The sequence below is a fragment of the Aethina tumida genome, chromosome 1, assembly GCF_024364675.1.
Source record: "Aethina tumida isolate Nest 87 chromosome 1, icAetTumi1.1, whole genome shotgun sequence".
NCBI lineage: Eukaryota > Metazoa > Arthropoda > Insecta > Coleoptera > Nitidulidae > Aethina > Aethina tumida.
Genome location: NC_065435.1, coordinates 45,803,193 through 45,818,650, shown reverse-complemented (window position 1 = coordinate 45,818,650; position 15,458 = coordinate 45,803,193). Strand labels below are relative to the sequence as shown.

Sequence of the window (15,458 nt, the reverse complement as noted above, 5' to 3'; positions counted from 1 at the left end):
CATAGAATAAATATAAAAATGTTATGACTTTCTTCGTTATTATCAAAATCATAAGTAGTAAATAAAACATGAATATCACGAATATTTTTCTCCATTCGTTGAAGCTTTGGAGAATTTATTTTTTTAATACTGACAACTTGTTAAAAATGTAGAAGCACAAATTAAGCGTGTTTTAATAAAAGCAAAGTGATCTGCGGCGATGAAGATTGAGCTGGAACTGTTTATGCACCATACGAAATCGTCAATTACCCGAACAATGTGTTCCAATGTAAATAAAAATAAAAAGCGTAGCGTCGATTGTCGCCGCAGTCGTAAAGCGACGCAAGGAATATCTCCCCGCAGGACATTACACAAGAGCCGGGTCCATTTTTCCGGGTAAATTGGAGGGTCGTAAAAAGTGAAGTCGCGGCAGAATCATCGGTGGACGCTGTGTTGCAATTTGCGCCGGACACGCCTACAACACGATCGCCGAGCGAGGAAAAGGCCCGTTCAGGACCGAACTTTTCCAAATCGAAGTCGACTACGGCGAAAACTAAAAAAAGCTTTTTCCGTGTGTTTCTGAGTTAATAACAAATTAGAGATGTCAGGTCAGATAATTCCATGGTAGGAAAAATATTTTGGAGAACAAATTTAAACTAAACTACACTTAATAACAAATAATTAAAGAGGTGAAAACCGTAGAAGATATTCTACTAAAAATATATACAAAATCGTAAACAATTTATCGAGCAACGTTAACATACTTGATTATTTGATTAATTAACTTTTATGTTAAATCTCCAACAACTACATTATTGGTAATTAAAAGTCATTGTGAACATTGCTTTTAAGTCCACCTTAATTTCCTTCCAGCAAGGAGAGGTTTGTAAAACGATGAAGCTGTTAAAGTTGAAACTCGTGTACGGTCCTGCAAATAGTCGTCCTGACTAAGCGGATTAACGGAATGTTCAGTGGGACCAACCATTATCATAAAACCAGACACTAGTTCCCATATACTAAACGCCGTTTAGGATAATTTAGCCCTAGGAATATTTTTACTTACTGGGTCCGTGCCAACTCTCTCGCTACTTGTCATGTTGCAGATTTCCCGCTTGCTCAACACAAACTGGAACGTTTGTCTTCAAATGCCTACGGTCCTTTTACACCACGTCGTTGCTTTGTTACTACTTTATCTTAATTCAATCGACAAATTGCTAAATGATCACCTCAATAATGCCTTTAATGGGAAAATTTATATAAAACAATTAAACAAAATAACGTATTTTACGAAAGAGGGATGGTAACTTCCTCGTAACTTTTATATGTATCATTTGATTTTAGCACAAAGGCTAGGAAATACAACATATGCCATAAAAATTGTTTCCTACCTGACAACTAAAGTGTACTATAAAAATTTTTACAATCAAATAATGAGAAAATATTATGTATATTACTATTAATATTATTATTGTGTCCATGAAGAGGAACATTCAAATTATATATCCAATAACAAAACATATAGGTATGTCTAGATAAGTTACATCCAGATAAGTTGATCAAAATCAACTTTGAACAATGTCTAATGGGCCATATTTTCAGTACGTTTAGTTTTCAAATATGAATTTTTTTGAGATGAATATACAGTTATCAGAAGAATAGACATCATTGGCAATTAATTCTTTTTGACATTATTTGAGGTTAATCTTTAATTTGTCAGTACAATGTATAAAAATGTTTTTAGTTGTAAATTCTCCACAAAAAATCTCACATTTGAAAACACAGCCTATTTTACCAACAATGACTTAGCCATTTAACTGGACATTGTCCAAAGACAAATTCAATTGTCTCTAGATCTTCTGATGTTGCATTAAGAATGTGTACCAGCAAGGTGATGAAAGCATATCCGGACAACCTTTAAGATTGTGAGGGTTAAAAATTAAATTCTACAGAATATATACAGATTAAAAAAAGTTATTAAGCATATTGCCTTATTTTAGAACTAAATGATTTATTAAAAATTAAAACTGTAATAGTAGAACTGTAATAAAAGAAATAAATACCAATAAGAAATTAAACCAAAGGCAATATATAATTTATTGAACAAAATAAATAAAAAATTTTGTTCCCACATAAAAAATACACCATTTTTTTTAATACCGAGTATTTTGGCTTCTGCTTCCTATTACAGCTTGTATTCTACGTTCTATACGTCTTATCAGGTCATCCAGATGATTTTGATCCAAAGCGTTCCATAATTTTGGAGGAAGTTGTCTTAATTCTCTGACAGTATGTGAACGGGGCTCACCAGCCCATTAATGATCTTCCAAGCATATTTCAGGCATGTTCTATGCAATTCAGGCGATAAGGCTGGTTAAGACAGACTCAATTTGGGCACTTTCTAAGTGGTTGAGGACAACCTCAGCTCTGTGTGGTCAAGCGTTGTCATCTAAATATTGCAAATTTGGTTCCAAATTCAACAATGTTCTGCAATGTTATCGATAATGTCTGTTGCAAAAATTTCACCGTCATACTACAGTCGCAGATGTAGAGCTCCGTTCTACTTCCTAGAAAAATACCATCTCAAACCCTTATGGATCCACCTTGGTATGGGTGAATTTCATGCACTTAACGTATTTTTATTCTTTGACTTGGAAGTCTCCAGATTCGTCCTAACCTTCTGTCACTAAATACTCCAAATCTGTTTTCAATCATTAACATCACAGTATTCGACTTTTCATGCCACATCTCTTTTCTGACACCAAGCCAATCTCACTGCACGATGGGCAGGCTGAAGGGTCTCTAATGGAGTCCTGCATCATTTAACCGATTTAAAATTGTCCTTGGGCTCATGTGACGTCAAATAGCCAAAATCAGGTCTTGTCTCAGAAGTGTGCAGTTTCTTATTCGGCCCGCTCATGCTCTTCTAATTAATAATCTGTGTTCCCGGTCTGATGTAACTCTTGGTCGACCTTCTCTAGGCCGACCTCGCACGTGTCCAGTCACTAGAAACCGTTGATGGGGTCTGCAGGCTACGGATGTTGAGCCAGCCTGAAGCACTCCTACAGCACTATGTCGGTCAGCTTCTGACAAATGATGTCTCGTGAGTTTAAGAAAAGGCAGTATAAATTGGTTGTTAATTCTTGAACAGAGTTAAAATCAACCTGAATATTTAACTATCGACTGAAGCCCCAAATAATCAACGTATACATGGTGTGTAAAAAGGTATGATCAAATTTATATTTTGGTCAAAATATGTTAATATGCTTAACTTTTTTCTATCAATTTATTTTTGAGTATAACAAGTTTACCTAAAGTAGAATAATTATACCATATATGTGAATTAAATGCGTAAAATTCCACTGATGAATGAAGTGTCAGTCGACGGTAGCCCATTAAAAATAATATTAATAATCCTCTTGCGTAACAATTCATTATTGAAATCTTCAAGATTGAGAATTCATGGTGCGTTAACACTGGGATCACTATATTCTATTAAAGTATCGGTTAATCAAACAAAAGCTATGAATAATCAATGAGGCCGTCTTATCAGCGATCGCGGTGACTTTTGAAAACAATCGTCGATCTATACCTGACTGCAATGTCATGCACGAAAAGAAAGCTCTGACTAGACATTGTTTCTTAATCTTATTACTATTCGTTAACAACTCTGCCTGCGACGGTATTAGTTGACTTACATTTGAATTTGGAATTTTCAATTTTCCTTGGCTGCCCACCGTATTTTTCCATCTTGTTATCTTACTGTATCTATTTACGAGAAGGTTTAAAATTTCGTAGTGTCAAATTATGGTTCACGGGTGATTATAATTCAATTGTTATAATGCTCGGTGTAATTATAATAAACAACAGTAAATTATTTATTGATTCATATTAAAACGTGCAATTAACTGAGGCCCAAATATGGCAACCGAAAGGGAATTCGGTTTCATTGACTTGGACAAATTAAAATAAATTTACATAATTTAATACATATCCAAAATGTATATGGACTGTAATAAATTTAACATCTTAAAATATTATTTAAATATTGTGTGTTATATAAATTAAAATCAAATAACTGTTCAATAAATACCATTATATATGCAGACAATTATTGTACTTGTACCTTTTATGCATATATAATTTCAGGTAACAATTCTAATCACCAATTTAAAGAATACCTTCATGACACGTTTGTCTATTATAATATTGTTATTGATATGTGCCGCTAAATGTTTGTTATTCTATTGTTTATTGATTTTGTTGATTGTTATAAACAAACTTCGGATTTCTTTTGAATGAAATAGGCATTAATGCATTAATATTACGTGAGAGAATTAATGAACGTTGAATAAAAACTAAGAGAATTGACATTTTAAAGGATATTTCATACTGAATTTATTCCTTCCTTCATCTAAACCATTGATAGTGTCAAGAATATCTTGAAATGTAAAATATTCATGTAAACCCTCACATTTAGTAGTTTTCATAATCAGATTAGGTCAAGTTGTATGTTGTTGTTGTTATAAAATTGAACTTGTAGTTGACTCCAACGGAAGAAATAAACTGAAAATTAACAACCAATGTCTACTGGCTTTTTTTAAAATTATGCGGAGACGTCATTTGTCAGAAGCTGACCTACATCGTGTTCTAGGAATGCTTCAGGTTGGTCCAAGACAAGTTGATGCGGCTGCTGCATTTAATGTTGACCAATCCGTAGTGTGCAGACTCTATCAACGATTTCTATAGACTGGATATGTGCGAGATCGGCCTAGAGAAGGTCGATCAAGAGTTACATCTGACCGGGAAGACAAATTATTAATCAGAAGAGCAAGACCCACAAACAAACTGTAAACTTCTTAGACAAAACCTGAATTTGGCTACTGGATGTCGTATAAGCCCAAGGATTATTTTAAATCGGTTAATTGATGCAGGACTCCGTTGCAGGAGACCAATAAGGCGACTACCCCTCCAGTCTGCCCATCGTGCAATTGGCTTGGTGTAAGGAACGAGTGTGTGGCATGAAGGGCATTATGATACAAGCTGTAATAGGAAGATTTACTTGTTACTAAAAAAATGTAATTTTTATTTTATATGTGAGAATAAAATTTCTTATTTATTTTGTAAAATAAATCTTAAGTTGTCTTTGGTTTAATTTACAAATTCTACTATTACAATTTTAATTTTTAATAAATAATCATTTAGTTTATATGGTGTTTGGATCCTCTGGCACCACCTTGTAGCTTCAATCACGGAGGAGCTGGATGTCTTTAAAGTTAACCACGGGCACTGTGTCTTTGGAGAATCTCCAATAGCGAGATCGGAACTAAAATTTTGGTTAATATTAATTTTTGAATAAGCTGGATTATTAATTTCAGAGCATGTTTGAGCTACAACTGTGATCTAGTAATCGAACACTTTTTGTTTTGGAATTTATTACCCTGACTATCGTCTAGGCAACATAAAAGTTTTTTATGATTGTTCAGTAGTTGTCAAAATACATTATTTATTAGTTTAGCTTACGTCAGTCATTTTCTTAGTCACTGGTTCGGCCCCTATTTAATTGGTACTATGGACTATTTAAGCTACGTCATCTCAATTGTGAAGCGTTTCAATTTGCCGGCCATTACGGCATCCACATCGTTATTCATAGATCCATACGGAATCGAAATTTTCCTAACCGCCATACCGTGTCTGATTAACATGTTCATGTTGGGGGAAATGTTGAGATTATGGATGGTAATCAGAGGTAAGCAGCAATGGTTACTTGTCTTCAGGTGTAACTTGTTAAAATTTCAGATATGAACGGTAAACAGCGATTACTAATCCAACAGCGACGTCGCCATGATCCACACGAGTCGGCGCAAGAAGAACGGCCTCCGAGAGAAAGCTCCTCCGGCATCGAGTTAGTAAGAGTCAGGTCCATGCAGCGGGGAAGTCTTAGCAGATTCAACGATTTATGGCGCGACACGAAAGAAAGAGTCGATCAATTGCTGAACATGTCGGCCAGTCAGTACTTGCTCCAAGGAATGGAATGCCACGATCCAAACGACTTCGCCCACAAATACAACTGGGGCGAACTGATAGCGTACGTGGACGCGCTACGAAGACGCACTCGGGAACGTAACAGTCGCAGTAATACTGCGGAAGCGGAGGCGGCCAGGAGAAGAATGAGGGAGTATTTGAACACCAGACACTTGCAGGACGAGGATTATAACAGGGTGTGGGCTTATTACACTCGTCAGGTGGACCTGCCCGAGTTACCAAGCGACATACTACCGTCAAACAGCCAGGTTGATGATGAGATGCCTCAAATGCAGAACTGATCGGGAGGATCCGAACCAGATTCCATTTTTAATTAGAAATTTTCAGTGTTTGAACATATCTTCAACATAGTACCAAATAAAATCAGTAAAATCAATTTTTTATTTATTACTCTAAGTTACCAGGTGAATCGAGAAGTTTATATATCAAAATATTTTAGTTTGTTATAATTTATGTTGAAACAATGGTCTCCAATGGTTGGTAACCATTTGGAGATAAAAATTGAAAAACCATCTATTATCGTCTATCCACCTTTCATTCAAATTACTGTTACTTTTAGTCCATCGTTAAATAATAAAGTTGCCATATATGTTGGAATATTTGCATTAAAATATAACCATCAATATTAATATTCTGTTCAGTACTTACTAATTTAGTTCTAATTGTTGTGAATTCCTTTTTAATTGTCTTTTAATTTGCCGATGCATCAAATATTAATAATGAACAGTAGAGAGTATTAAAAATTTTTCCATTATACTATAATAAACTCGTATTTTTTATATTCTAAGAAAAGCCTCTTCAAAATGTTTTTGTTTAAATTTTAAAAACACAAAAATAAGTTCATTCCAAATAGAATTTTATTACTAGTAAAATATTTCGACATTTTGTATTCAATTAATAATATTACTATCGAAACAATTGTCTACTATAGTTTAGTCTCAATACTTTTTTATAGATATACTTTTTAACAGATTCGTTGAAACTAGTTTCCATTTTTTATTGTATTAAAATTTATTACAAAACTAGCAAATCAACAATTATGTTACAATTAAGATATATTCAATCAACAAAATAGCTAACATTAGGAATAAATTACTTTTTTCATCATAAGTATGAACAATTTTCAATTGAATTTCAATCAATGAAATTATAAAAATTCGAAGAAAAAATTTTTGATTGTATTAATACTACTTTCTTTGAAAAAATCAATTCTATTACAATTTAAATATTATTTTGTTCAGTCAATTAGATAGGTAACGTTTTTTTCTTTTAAATCTTAGAAATAATTCTGAATTTCCTATTATTATCTAGTCTGAACGCTGTTTAAAAAATAAAATAGGTAAATTTAGAAGAAAATGACATTTGTACTACGTACAACTATGTACTACAAACAAATTTTTTTTATTTCATAGAAAATTCTTATTTTTTTTTAATTAAAAACTTTTTATTAAACTATTATAGAATAACGGTGCTATTGTAACTAAGATATTCTATTCAAATAATAAAATAAGTAAAATTAAAAGAAAATTGAATTTTTAGTTGAATTATATATTATTTAGTTCAGTCAATATAGTAGGTACCATTTTTTCTTTTGAAATGTTAGAAATAATTCTGAATTTCTTATTATTATCTACTCTGGAAATTGATCAAACAATAACTAAGATAAATTTACAAGAAAATTACATTTTTAGTTGTATTTCAAACAACTTTTTTATTTTATAGAAAATTCTTAATTGGTTTATTTAATTATAATCTACTATAACCTTAAAATACATCAATGACTCTGTTGAAACTAAAATATTATTCTGTTCAAACAATAAAATAGGTAAAATTGTAAGAAAATTGCATTTTTAATTGTATTACCAACAATTTTCTCTTTTACAATTTAGTCTGAAAATTTTTTGATTGAATTCCAATCAACAAAGTAGGTAATATTCGAAGAAAATTACATTTTAGTTGTATTAACACTATTTTTTTCTTTGGACTTTCATAAGTAATTCTGTATTGTTTATAATAATCTAGCCCAAAATTTGTTTGACTAAAGTATTTGAGAACAAATCAACGATTCTATTGGAACTAAGATAGTATTCTGTTCAAACAATAAAATATGATATATAAGATATTATTTTGTTTAGTCAATATGATAGGTAACATTTTTTCTTTTGAAATTTTAGATATAATTCCGAATTTCTTATTATTATCTAGTCTCGAAACTGTTCAAACATTAAAATAGGCAAATTTACAAGAAAATTACATTTTTATTTGTATTACCAACAACTTTCTCTTTTGAAACTTCATAGATAATTCCAAATTGTTTTTTGTAATCGCATCTGAAAATTTTTCGATCGAATTTCAATCAACAAAATAGGTAAAATTCGAAGAAAATTACATTTCAACTGTGTCAACACAATTTTTCATTTGGACTTTTCATATGCAATTCTAAATTGTTTATTATAAACTAGCCTAAACAATTTTTGTCTAAAGTATTTCAAAACAAATCAACAATTCTATTACAACTAAGATTTTATTCTGTTCAAACAATAAAATATTATAAGATAGTATTTTGTTCAGTCAATATGATAGGTATCATTTTTTCTTTTGAAATTTTAGAAATAATTCTGAATTTCTTATGATTATCTGTTCAAACAACAACATAGGCAAATTTAGAAAAAAAATATATTTTTATTTGTATTATTTCATAGAAAATTCTTAATTGTTTTATTTAATTATAACCTACTTTAAAATTTTTTTATTAAAGTATTTTAAAAAAATCAACGATTCTATTGAAATTAAAATATGTTTTAACAATAAAATAAGTAAAATTGGAAAAAAATTGCATTTTTAGTTGTATTACCAACAGTTTTCTCTTTTGAAATTTCACAGATAATTCCAAATTGTCCATTATAATCTAGTCTGAAGATTTTTCGATTGAATTTCAATCAACGAAATAGATAAAATTCAAAGAAAATTGCAGTTGTATTACCAACAACTTTTTCTTTTGAAATTTCACACATAATTCTGAATTGCTCGTCATAACCTAAACCGGAAACATTTCAGCTGACCCATTTTCAGAGAAATCGCCAATTTCATCGGCCTTCGGCAAGCCAAGAAAGCCTTTATTCGCAACATATGAACCAACCACCCCGAAACTAAAATCACAAATTACATCTTGCGGTGATTAGACAACGGAGGGAACGAGAGTGAGGCGGGGGGCGGCGGGGGTGGCGCGTGCATCCCCGCCGTGCCGATAATTGGTGCGCGGAGCTGCCCTGGGTGCGCCGCGTGCCCGCATCTCATTACACTTGTTGACAAATGGAACGCGATTACCGGCCGCAGCCGTCGCCGATATCATCCCATCTCGCCGGCCCGATCCTCCGTACACCGAACTATAAATACACATGGCCCACGACGCTAATGAATCTTAAGGAGTAGCTGCCGCTGCACCCTTCTCGACACTTATGCAGGACGGTATTCCGATTTCGAATTCCGATTTGTTCTGGCGTATTTGCCTTTCTTAGGCGTCCGCATAAACAATTTTATTTAATATGAGTTCGGCATTCGGAAACTATTCAATCTCGTGTGGAATTAATGGGGATTAGAATATTTAGATAAAACATTTACTCAAAATTTGATGGTCATTAAATTTTGGAAGTTGATGGTCAAAGAGTTTTTGTGGTGGTGTTTTGGGATGTGAATCTAAAGTGGTAGATATGGCGGAGAGAAGTCTTCAAAATTCAGTTTTCTAGCAGGAAAATACTTGAGTTCATATTGCGAAGGTTACTTTGAAGTATTTCCAGCATTCCGATATTTGTTGTCATGGCCAGCAAGATTTTCGGACTTTTCACCGATTGAACACATGTGAGACATCATAGACACTATGAATCCATTTATCACTTATATTATTCCAAACTATACACTAAAAATCAATGAAATTAGACTACTGGATCTATGTATTATGTATCACTGAGTTTTTTACTAGAGATTATATTTTGTCTGGGATAGATAACATCCTAGAAACCTAAATAAAATGCGCATTCGCCATTTTTCAATTACATATCTTCTTGTACCTATTACGTTTAATTTTAATAGGTTTTAAACTTTTAATAATAATTGTTAAATAATCAAAGAATTATTCTGAGTCCGGTTCTGTATAAAGACCATAAATATAAATGAATAATGTTGAACCAAAACAAAGCTGAAAACCAATAACTTGTTTGACATACTAAGGATTATGATAACAATGATCGCATTAAATAAAGTGTGAAACATTTGATACAGAAATATGTTTTGAAGATTAAAAATAAGAAGAAATTGTAAACAGTAGAGGACAGTTTTCAAAATTAAAAACTGGGGTTTATTACAAAATATTAACATTGACTATAATTGTTGAAACAATATTAAAAAATATAGCAACATTATTTTTAATGTCATGTTTAGTTTACTTGACTTAAACTAATTAAACGTTAAAACTATATTTGTGCAAATTATTATTTTATTATAAACTGTTCAAAGAAAGTTAAGCATATTAACATATTTCGACCAACGGATTCATTTAGATTTTCAAAACTGTTTCAAAAATAAATTACTGTTAGGGGACAGTAAATTTTTTAAAGTTTAATATTTATAAAGCCAATAACACTATATTTGCCATAAAATTTATTGTCCATATTATCCATGTATTATAACATTTTTTCAAAAAATACGAAAAATTGATGAACGTTTTTTTATATTAAAAAGATAAGTTTCACATTCTTCTAACAAATATATTTATTCTGATCCATGAATAAAGTGCCAAAAATATCTGAGAATATAAAATAATGACTTAACAGATTATTTCAGACAGACAATTAGATTAATATCTGATAACATATTTTTAATTGTTGATCAAGTAATTAAATTATTTGTGAGAACTATTCTTTTAAAATATTGTTAACATTTTTTTCATGATCTAGTTTATCAGTGTACTACAGACTGAATCTATTCTATTATAACTAAGATATTATTCTTTTCAAACAATATTATATATAAGATATTATTTTGTTCAGTCAATATGGTAGGTAACATTTTTTCTTTTGAAATTTTGGAAATAATTCTGAATTTCTTATTATTATCTAGTCTGGAAATTGTTCAAACAATAACATAAGCAAATTTACAAGAAAATTACATTTTTAGTTGTATTACAAACAACTTTAAAAACTTTTTACTGGAGTAAAAGTTAAAAGAAATTAATGATTCTGTTGAAAATATTATTCAGTTCAAACAATAAAATAGGTAAAATTGTAAGAAATTTGTATTTTTGGTTGTATTACCAACAACTTTCTCTTTTGAAACATATATAATTCTAAATAATTTATAGTAATCTCATCTAAATATTTTTCAATTGAATTCCAATCAACAAAATATGTAAAATTTTTCTTTGGACCTTCATATGTAATTCTAAATTGTTATAAACAAGCCCAAAAATTTCAAAACAAATCAACGATTTGCAACTAAGATTTTATTCTGTTCAAACAATAAAATATTATATATAAGATATTATTTTGTTCAGTTAATATAATAGGTACCATTTTTTCTTTTGATATTTTAGAAATAATTCTGAATTTATTATTCAAACAATAACAAGGCAAATTTAGAAAAAAAAAATACATTTTTAGATGCATCATTTCATAGAAAATTCTTAATTGTTTTAATTAATTATAACCTACTTTAAAAACTTTTAATTAGTATTTTAAAACAAATCAACGATTCTATTAAAATTAAGATACTATTCTGTTCTAACAATAAAATAAGTAAAATGGAAGTAAATTGCATTTTTAGTTGTATTACCAACAGTTTCCTCTTTTAAAATTTCACAGATAATTCCAAATTGTCCATTATAATCTATTCAGAATATTTTTCGATTGATTAAATAATTAATATACAATTGTTTTTTATAAAATTTTGAAGGATTAAATTTAATTTAATGGAATGAAAAATGTTGCGGTAGGCCTCTGTCATTATATATCCACCGTTTATCTTTCAATCACTTATTCATTAAAATGAAGTTATGCATAAATAAAAAAGTAAGCGATTGTTTCCATCTTAAAAGTAAGTAAGTACACATGTATTATATACAAATTAATTCAGATATTACACAACAAAATCATTTCGTCGAAAAGTTGAAGGCAACTAATAAAGGGACGCCGAGGGATTTCGGACGGCAGGACGGTGCGTTTTAATCTGAATAATTTCGGGAAGGCATAAAATATCGCAAACGTCCATAACTTCCCCCGGGGAAACGAAGAAAGGAAGAGCCCGCAGTGGACCGCAAATATATTTAATCATTGTTTGAAAAATAATGGTCAGTGTCCAGTGGAAGGGGCGTGTCTCGGTTAGAGGTTGCCAAAGTACATGTGTTTTTGTCATATAATAGATAGTATATCTCCTAAAGGGGCGGCGATTTTCCATTTGTCATAAACATTTCCGTGAGTTTCGTCGATGTGAATTACAGCTTCTCATTCTTGCCGACTTGGTTATCTTGTTCGCGACGTCGGTTATTTATTGCTACTTTAATTTATGGAACTTGGCTCCGTACTTTGTTCTATTCTTATGTAATTCATTTTCTTATTTTTTTCTTTATATATACATAAAAAAAACTTATTTTTTGTCCGCACTATTCAATTGACATTTCAATTCGGCGGCGACGAAAAAAAAACCGGCAATTTTTTCATTCGCAACAAAACAAAGAAAACGATCGTTGCGGCAAGACGAAAATTTCGCAATTAGGAGAGGCAAATTACAACGATACACCCAGTGGATACATCTGTGGTAACAACAATAACAGCAGAGCTTGAGTGGGATCGCTCTAGCCGTCACATTTGCATAATTTGACAGTGAAATTTACTCCCTGCCTTAATTTATGACACTCGGGGGTGAGTTTATATAACAGGGCCGTTAAATGTGCCATAATGCGTTTAGAGTTTGGGAAATTAAAATTAGAATTAGATTTTTTTTTGCGGCCAATGACGTCGCCGACGTTTAGGAGGAATATTCCGCAATTATGTTTTCCGGACGTTCGCCAAATTGATATACCCGAAGTATGAATTATTTATTACACTGTTAAGGGTGAGGATTTCTTAACTGGGCGCGATAACTTGATAAAATTTCATTTGAGGGGGGATCGTTTCATTTTATGCACTTGTGAGAGTCTCACCACTGGGACGAGATTAATTTTCGGTTTCTCATGTGTCATCGGGACTTCATTTAAATATATGTCCATTTAAAATGGAAACACCCCGTTATTTTATTTGTCATTATATTCTAATGAATAATATTTCAAAAAGTAATCAATAAAAACATCCGAGTGAAGTCTACTATATCATTTTTTGAGTAAAAATTGATTAGAACATTTTTAGAATAAGTTTATCATTTAATTTATCACCTTCAAAAGGAGAACATACCAATTTTTATAAAAAAATATATTGTATAATTCATGTAATATGTGAAATATATGACAGAGTTAAAAATCTATTTGCCATCAATTCGTTTCTCCTGATCAGTTGAATAATAGAATAAAGTAACTAAAGTTAAAGTTAATAACAACAATTTCATAAGTTCAGCTTTGCCCAACTAACGATAACAGTAAATAAATACTTGTTGATCACTAAATTTTGAAAATTGATTATCGAAGAGTTTTTGTAATGCACTCTTTTGTACAATTTCACTTTTGTTGTATTTAAGAGGTTCTTTCATTCATTTAAAATGCAGATTGTATGAAGGACAGCAAATTTTAGTCATCTAATTTAGTTTGATTGAGGACGGAAGTACTGTCTGAAATTCCTTGAGGACACAGTCTGAAGAAGTGAACGACATGCGAGAGTTTCAGGAAGCCGTCTCACAACTTATCTAACCTAGGAAATCAATTTATGACCACTTGTTCAATTGTAAACCAGCAGTTTACAGAAGAAGGAAGAAGACCTCATACCATGCGAAATGTTTCTATCAAAGAATCTGATCTTTTGGACTTAAAATCCTCAGTTTATGATTAGTGTCATGTGTAATGTGACAATTTTATTTATTTTAAAATCTTTGAAAATTTAGGTTTCCAACAGGATAATACTCGAGTTGATGATGTGAGTGTTATTTTGAAATATTTCCAGCATTTGGATGTAAAGATCTCCGGACTCATCGCCAATTGAACACTGTGGAACATCATAGGCACTATGAAATGATTTATCAGTCTATATTATCTCAAACTGTACTTCAAAAAACAATAAAATTAAACCACTAGATCTAAGTAAGGGGTAAAGATTTCTTAACTGGGTGCCATACTTAATAAAATTTCATTTCATGAGCAATCGTTTCATTTTATACACTTGTGAGAATCTCACCACTAGAACGAAATTAATTTTTGGTTACTCCTATGTCATCAAAACATCATTTAAATATATGTCCATTTAAAATGGAAACACCATAGTATTTTATTTTTAATTATATTTTAATGAATATTATTTCAAAAGAGTTAAAAATTCATTAGAGCATTTTTAGAATAAGTTCTTCATTGAATTTAGCATCTTCTTCAAAAGGAGATTGGCATGTTTTCCTTTTTTATAAAAAAAATTTTGCATAATTCATATAATATGTGAAATCTGTGACAAAGTTAAAAATCTATTTGTCATGAATTTGTTTCCCCTGATCAGTTGAATAATAATGAAGTAACAAAAGTTAGTTTTAGTGACAACAATTTCACAAATTCATCATTGTCTGCGTTCACTAATGACACCAGTTAATGTCTGTATAAGTGTATTTTAACAAGCTTTGATGGTGATAACTATAAAATTATAAATATTATCACAATTTCATATTAAAATATATTTTTGTTTAGTTAGTTAACTTTCTTTTTAATATAAAAAAGCTCTTATCAAGTTTACTCGTTTATTTTTTACTGAAAACAATTTATATGAATAACGTTACGTTTTTTTATTAATATAAATAATTTTTTATAACAATATATTGTCTTATTATACTGGCCAATGAAGAAGTCAACTAAAGTAAATTGCTTAACAGTATAAAAGAGAGAAACTAGAAATACACTTTTAATCTTGTAAAAACATCACTTGTTGGACATTCGGACTGCCCGTCGAGAATGATAAGATTTTCAAAAGGACAACGTGCATACATGCGAGTTGTTTTAATGTAGTTTCGGAGCCAAAATTATCCGGCAAAGATAATCTTCAGCCGGCCCACACCGAACGACACCAATACCTTGACGAAATCGTTGGAATTCAATTACAGCGGACGTATCGGAAATTGAATATCGAATACCAATTACGACGATGGTAATCAGTTTAAAATACAATTACGATCGTCGGTAGCCGATGAAGTTGGTGAGTAAGCGGTTTAATCAAAGACATATCTATTCCGTTTCAATTACATGGGAGATGTGTGGCTGTTATTCC

At 31.0% G+C, this 15,458-nt stretch overlaps 1 protein-coding gene across 1 annotated transcript; it reads left to right on the top strand.

Moving 5' to 3' along the window:
• The first annotated feature begins 5,483 nt into the window (after positions 1-5,483).
• Positions 5,484-6,397, top strand: LOC109599507 (uncharacterized). Its single transcript, XM_020015506.2, has 2 exons — positions 5,484-5,725; positions 5,776-6,397. Exons 1-2 carry the CDS (start codon positions 5,548-5,550, stop codon positions 6,300-6,302), a joined length of 705 nt encoding a protein of 234 aa, XP_019871065.1. The 5' UTR covers positions 5,484-5,547; the 3' UTR covers positions 6,303-6,397.
• Positions 6,398-15,458: the final 9,061 nt, after the last annotated feature.